Genomic DNA, 7,997 nt, shown 5'->3' on the forward strand with positions numbered 1-7,997 from the left:
AATAATTTCAAGAGCTACTTGTCTATGTTTTTTTGTTATGACATAAATGAATTTTCTTCATAATTAAAACGCGACTACTTAGTAAGGTATTTAATTTACTTAATTCAATATAGCTTATTTACGATTCCTAGAAAAAAAAATTAGAATATGCTTTTAAAGATAAAATTTATCAGGTGCATTTGATGCTTATATTATAAGACAGCTAAAGGACAAATAAAAAGTCAAAGGTTAAAGATGTAGGCGTTGGGTAAGCGCTAGTTGCGTTTTGTTATTGCTAAATTAACGTTATAGCTTTTTTTAGCTAAGCAGATATTTAATAGCTCTTTTCATTAAAAAATAATAAACACATGGCATAACATTTTCATTTAATCTTATTAATTAAGAAGCCTGCAACTTGTTTTAATGTTAAATATATTTTATTGGACTATTATCATCATCAGACGTGAGCTGAAAATGAGTTTATGAACTGTTAAAACTTTATACAAATGTTGATTATATTTCTCTAAAGTTTAAGTCATAAAATTTACACTATGTTTTCCTCTCCATGTCAGATCGATTTACTGTTACTTAGTCCTGACTGTTTTAAACCGGATAACTGAATAGCTAAAATATTTTATATTTAAAATATTATTATTTATTATGAATAAGGCTACGAAATTTAGTCGATAATGTAATCGCAACTATATTTCAGTAAACTTATATTTACGTATGCACGTAACGCGCTATTAATTATGACTTGGCCGTTATTTATTCGTTATTTATTCGTTATTCAGGCTGCGATGCGATAGCTTTACAGCGGCCGGCGCTAAAGCTTTTTAAAATAGTTATTTTATGTATTGATCCAGTAGTGGTACGGATTCCTGGAACCGGGGTTGCGTCGCAGCGGGTGGTAGGAGGGCATAAATGATATGCGACGACGCGACAACCGGCAGATCACTACCATCAGCCGAGCGCAGCGTCCCGGCGCACCGCTCTCGTTGCTGACACTGCTCATGCGCAGTTGTTATTTCCAAAGTGCTAGTGCTGTTGACCGCTCAGTGGGGACAACTTCGAAGATGTGCAGCGACTGTGTACACCGTACCAAATTAAACTTACTCATCAACAACGTATTCCAATACACGAAGAGGGAAGCGGAGGATGCCCACAATTATGATTTAAAGACAGTGTGGGAGAAGACTGCCGCCATCACCGCGATGAAGGTTTCCCGGGTGAAAAAGGCCATCCGGGAGACGAACGCAGTCAAAAGAAAGTACCGCTCCTTGTACAAGAAAAAAGCAGTGAACATCATCAATGACCTTAATAATTACAAGAAAGGTATATTAAAACGAATGGTGCACACCTATCACGTGACCGAAAATGAATTACCTACGATACATAAACTGCTAGTCAAGATCCAGAAGCAGATTTTCTTTAAAGGAAACTCCGACAACCTCCGACGGCTGCTGAACGAATTGGGCTTCCGTTGGGTGATCACGGACAGCGACAAGCAACAATATTGTCTAATGGAGAAGAGGAGCCTTCGCTTGAAACGCACCGAGTACCTCGAGAACATCAGCCTGTTCCGGGCGGAGAAGAGGACTGTCGTGTTCACAGCCGAGTTGTTCATTGCCTCCGATAGTTCGATGTTGTCGTCCAATAGCCCGCATAACACAAAGGCAAGTCAGATCTACATGCTGCTGGCCGGCTCCGTGGAAGGCTACGTCGACAACAGCTTAGTTTCTATAGACACCGACGCCGGCGGCGACTTCGACGAGGACACTCGGCTCGATTTCTATCAACGATGGATAAAAGAGCACGTGATACCAAACCTGCCAGAGAACTCGCTGGTGGTCATCCACAACGACATGTTTTACGAGACGATGCCCGATACGCCCAGGCCGTGCGCCACGAAGCTGGAGCTAGAGCACTGGCTACTCAAGAACAACGTGCCATTTAGCCCCGCGATGTCCAAGCCGCAGCTAAGCAAACTCTGCAAGGACCAGCTGAACCACGCCATCGTCCAGCAGATGTTTAAGGACGCCAACGTCCCCGTGCTGCTACTGCCCCCGCACCATCCCGACCTCAACCCAATGGACGAGGTTTGGGCGCTGGTAACGAACCACGTCGCCATGCAAAACGTTAGCTTCGAAAGGAACGTGGTTATTGAGATGTTCCGGTGCAAGCTCGAGGAGCTGCAGAACTCCTGCGAGTTATTCGAAATTTTTGAGAATACTCAGCAGATCGAGCAGGAGTACTTGAAAAGTGACTGGTACATCGATGAGCTGACGGATCGCATAGTGCTGCACGATCTGGAGTCTGCGGACAGTGAAACCGACACCGAGGGCTTTAGCTTTATCTTCTCCGACTCTGAGGATGAAGATGAAGGGCCCGAGGTTGCTGCCGCCGCCGCCGTGGCCGCTGTGGGCCCGCGAGCTGGCCCCTCCCACATGTAAATTACGAGTCTTCATAAGTTTTAAATTCTGAATGTCGTCAATTTTTTTTACGTTTCGATTCTAGTCAATAGCCAGTTAACATAGATACTAAGCTCTATTCTAGTCTATCTAGCATTTCAATTCACAGGGTCAACATTTCGAATTACAGGGTCAAAATTGAATCTATCCAAATGTACGAGCTTGTATTTTTATTCTGTCAATGTTTCTATATATTCCATCTTAAGAACGAATGTTTATTAAATGTTATCGATGTATATCAAAGCTAATGTAAAAAATGCGAAAAAAATAGAAATTATTAAAAAAACTATAAAAAATTATAAATTTAAGAAAACGAAAAACTTATTGTTATCTGTATGTTTAAAAAATATAAAAAATCACTCTCATAACTGCCTTTAAGTTAACTCTACACAATTAAATAGAATACTACTAATAACTCTTACATCAAAAAACACACACAATCACAATGCAACATAATAAATACATAAATATTTACACTTTAACACTTGCTACTAAAGTGTTTACAATTTTCAAAACAAAGTCAGTTTAAATCCAACATCTGACTTTGTTCTTTACCCATATCCTACCTCAAGCTTTAGACCATTGGGCTGCTCTTTATTTGTTGCAACTCTTACACCATTACCAACAAAATCTTGACAAAAAAAATTTGATTTCGTTTCCACCGTCCTCTACTCTTTATTTCGTGACCATTTATTATCCTATATTAAAATAATTTTCATTGCATATTTCCTATTCACAAAAAGTAATTACTGCAATCTAACATTATAGACCTTCCGCACAACACAATTGAATTCAAAATCGGCTGAACAGGCAATTGCTACACGTTTGCTACGTTGTAGACAGTTGTCAACGTTTGTGTAATAAACTTTGTTTGTCGTCATTTCAGCTGTACAGTACCCGGCGATAAATATTGCACATCGACCTTTGGAAAGAGACAATCGGCTAATTTCTGCTTCGTAGAGTGTTATCTCTGTCGCACGAAATACGATTGACAAAACGTCATATAGGTAGTGTGGGACAAAGATAGTAGTCGAATCTGAAATTAGCCGATTGTCTCTTTCCAAAGGTCGATTTGCAATATTTATCGCGGGCTATTGTACGTTTATTTCTGTACATGATAAGTGATAAAAAAATAAAGTAAAATTTTCATTCATAGCTCCCGGGCATTAGGAAGAAGGTAATTTTTTTCTTAGGTTGGTAGACTGTATATAACACTTTCGAAACGCTTAGCTACGAAACTAATGTGAAGGATGTTTTCTACCCAAAACGCATCCAATCCCAATCGGGGTAAAATCGCCAATTTTAAAAAAATGCGGTAAAAAGTCGACTTCGATTTCTATCTATTCAGTAACTTATAAAAACAACGCGGAGTTAGTTAGTTTGGGCTTAGTAGATAAACACCAAATCGTAGAAGGTCTTAAAGACTTTATCGGAACTATTCCGACTGTTTCGAAGTCAAAAAGCGTCAGCAAAAATGCATTTTGGAAGATTAAATAATGAATTTACACTTAACATATAAACAAATTCACCTTCATTTTTGAGCACAGTAATCATTTTTGCAATAAGACATCCAATGCCGGACGTAGGTTCAAGTCTAGATATCGCTCAAAGATACCTTGTAGTACCTCTGAACGATACTGCAATAACTTTAAAAGTTTACCGCTGCAATCTGAATGATTTTTGTAACTAGCTCAATAAGAATACTCTTGGAGGTGATCACACATGAGAACTAGTGAATTTATTGCGCACTCTTAGCAAATTGGCGCCTATTTCACGTATTTAAAGGTGAAGAATGCCGTTGGTACTATCGACTTTCCTGTCATTTTGCGCACGACGTATGCAAGTGGCCATTGTGAAAGGTTTAATATGAATAATAACACGGTGTAGATGAAATGAATGTTATAATCTATCTCACAATTAAAGCGATTATTATTATGACAGTCCACAAAAACGTATAAAATTATTTATAAAACAATGATATACACTATGTTAATAAAAGTAATAAAAATAATGTGTGTACTTCTAGCTTTCGTCTTCAAAAATTAAATCTATTTCACTTCTGCCACTGAAAAAATTAAAACCAATATTATGATAACATTATTGAAAAAAGTATATTATTCTATCCAACAATACTACACTAATTAGTGTGTGGAATTAAAAAAATGTTCTTTTATAAAATTATATTTGTAAAGAGCAACTGTTGAATTTTGCCGGCTTTTCTCAGCAGAACTGCCTTCCGAGCCGGTGTTAGCTTCCTGTTGGGACAACAGTGCCGACATTTTATTGTTGATTGACGATTCTAAAGTGTTTGTAAACAGCCTATTCAATAAAGAATATTTTGATTTTGAATAATAATGTTTCCAATCATAATTAAAATCCAGGTACTTCGTAAAGTCGAATCAGTTAGACATGGACCTCCGCCATTGATTGCCCATTGGAAGAGCAACCTTACCTGAAGAATTCTGTATCTATGTACAAAAATATCTTTTGCTTGAGTTTTTGGTTTGAAATATTGATTAGCTTATCCGTTATGGCATGTTTATATAACCCACCTGCTACATAATATCACTTTAAATTAAAATTAATCAATTTGAAATTGTACCATCATGATTATAATAATGATATTTTTCATTATATAAACATCATATTTCTCAGGATATTCAAAGGGATAAGCGTTGTGTCTCCAGACATTGATAATCAGTGGCAAAAATGAAGTTAAATATAATTTGAACATATAAAAATGGATGGATGGATGTAAATAACAAAACAACAACAGTAAATGGATATAAATAACAAAATTTCGCTTTATTCTTATAACATTTTTTAAAAGCTAATTTATTACACTAACAATTATGACTTTTGCAATAACATAACGCACACAAAAAAGTACAGATTATTAATTTAAAATATATACATAAAACGTTTACGCGATTAGTGGGTGGGGGTAAGTTACCGACCGAGAACGTATCCTGACGTTTGAATTTAAATCAGTGTTCGAATTCAATTTTGATTTGGAACGCGCAAGAATATTATATCATAAAATATGTTATGGGCATAGTGGCAAGCAATACGAAGCATGAATGCTACATACGTATTTAAATATCTAACAATTTTTTTTGCAAACACTACCCAGTATTTCATTATCTATCATAATCAACTTACAATCTGTCACGACGGACTTAAAGGCTTATATAGCAAAGATAACCGACCATTTCATGGACGTCAATTTGACAGCTGTCAACGTCAAAAAACGTACGTTTGTATGGGACAAGAGAAGTGTTGTTTTTCAAATAATTCAATTATTCTCTCCATAAAAATCAATCTCGTGGCTCTACGAAAATATACAATTTCAGCGAAACATTATATTTTTACTGATAACGATAAAATATATTTATTTATCGCTGTATCTTTAACATTCTTATTGATCGTCAACTCTTTTTTTAATCTGTTGTGGAGGTGTAACAGAAAGAAACTCTGCATACACAGATATAATAAAATTTTATATCACTGGCACAATGAGACGTAGTGTAATACGGTCCCTCTGTTATTAAGGTGCAGTATTGCATATCAAGATAGGGTTGTCGGTTGAAAAATAAACATACTGCGCGAGCTTCGAAATTCAAATTCAAAATATTTTTATCCGAGAAGCCATTTACACACATTTTTGAATGGTCAAATATTTTAACACTACACGAGTAAGTTACCACTGATTCCCATTCGAAACTCAAAAGATATTCTTTTTAAATATAATTTGATATTGTTTAACAAGCCAGGCTCCACACATTGCGATCAACGAAAAAGTCCTTAAATGCTATAACAAAATTAATTTAATAATATTGTTTTATAATACTTACATACTTTTGTGTATATCTCTATATCTTTTTGACTATATGTATATAAAAATAAAAAAGTAGACCTGGGAATATCTCATGGAACTTATTTATATATATGTACAACCATAAAGGTTTTGTAAACTTTTTTATGACGAAATTTAAAAGTTTTTATTTATTGTATATATCATGTTTGTGTCACTATTTTTTTAATAATATTTTAAATTTTGGCGCATAAATAGTGCGTTGTTAACCCTTGTTGGTTATTACTTTTAAAGCAAATTATTTATTATTGGATGATGGTTAGTCCTGTAACATGGGAAAAATAAAATAAAATATTTAATGAAAACACAATATTTTCTTTTAATAATGTTGGCGCAAATTTACATTGTTTAATTAGAAGTAATTAATCAGATACATACGGATTGATATGAATATGAAGCGACAATTAGGATATCTATTTTTATTTAATTTATTTACTTAGGTATATAAAATCTTTAGCTTTTACTTTACAAATATAATTTTAAATTAATCATAAATAAAACATTTAGTCTAAACACATGTTCTATAAAGAATATTGACATAATAATCGTAATTAGATCTGTCACCCTGAGGTCTGGGTGTATGTTGTCCAAATTCCATTAGGGACTCAACGTCCGTCTCAAGTTTCCTAACCACATCAGCCGCTCGTGCTCTGCACTTGACAACGAGATCGACACCAGCTGTAAATATAATAACTTTGTTAATCTATTATAATAATTAATACAAGGATCACCTTTATCTTTGATATGCCTGTGAACCTACTCCAAGATTAAAAACAATGCCAATGTGTTATAGGAATCTTCCTAGGGCTCTTTCGTCCGGTGTGTATAAACAAATATATTTCTGTGGGATTCCCCTTTTCAATTCGCCGCTGACGATGACGTAATGTTGCTCCTGTAACATGTTTATAAAACAAATTATATATATAAGTTAAATAATGACTACGTACATAGATATATAATGATATTTAGATGTTTAATATACATACCATACCCGGCGATAAATATTACACAAGTCTCGTCATTATCAACGTTTCAACCGTAAGACGTCCACAGGTGGACATATGCTTCCCACATAGTTTTCCAATAGGTCCGGTAGAAAGCGGCAATATCTTCTGACGACCTTATGCAAGTCGTCTATCCCCCTTTTCTTAAATGTGACCTTTAAACTAAAACCATTTTATTGTACGCTCACAGATACGTGAACTGTAGCATTGACAAATATACTTTCAAAATATGTTGCACAGCACATTGCGATACTGTAGAAATAAAAATATCATGAATAATATACAGAAGTAAATAGTAATATTGTGATCTAAAAGTAATGTGAAATACATTTAAAAATCTCGGGCATTAGGAAGACAGGTAATATTTTTCTAGGTTGGTAGAACTGTCGATAACATTTGCCAAGCGTCTGTCTGTCAAAAGTTGGAATATCATTTGGCTCAGCCAAAATCATTTTGAAGGATTTTTTATGTTCCAAACGCGTTATGTGTCCATTGGTGCGAGAATCACTTACTTTTGTAAAAAAAAAACGACAAAAAAATCGACTAATAACGTTCTGCAAACACCGTATTCGCTTGATTTGGCTCCGTGCGACTTATAGCTATTCAGCAAATTCAAAAAACCAATGCGGTGACGCCATATTGACATTACTATATAAACCGAATTGAAGT

The 7,997-nt window shown here is 35.1% G+C and overlaps 1 protein-coding gene across 1 annotated transcript; it reads left to right on the plus strand.

The window, feature by feature from the left end:
• Window positions 1–908: 908 nt before the first annotated feature.
• On the plus strand, window positions 909–2,572 carry LOC137921771 (uncharacterized). The gene has a single exon (XM_068764631.1). The coding sequence runs from the start codon at window positions 909–911 to the stop codon at window positions 2,430–2,432; it is 1,524 nt and encodes a 507-aa protein (XP_068620732.1). The 3' UTR covers window positions 2,433–2,572.
• Window positions 2,573–7,997: the final 5,425 nt, after the last annotated feature.

This window comes from Battus philenor, unplaced genomic scaffold (genome assembly GCF_028537555.1).
Source record: "Battus philenor isolate CCGP_79_NKW_IND1 unplaced genomic scaffold, ilBatPhil1.0.hap1 SCAF_1, whole genome shotgun sequence".
In the NCBI taxonomy this organism is placed as follows: Eukaryota; Metazoa; Arthropoda; class Insecta; order Lepidoptera; family Papilionidae; genus Battus; species Battus philenor.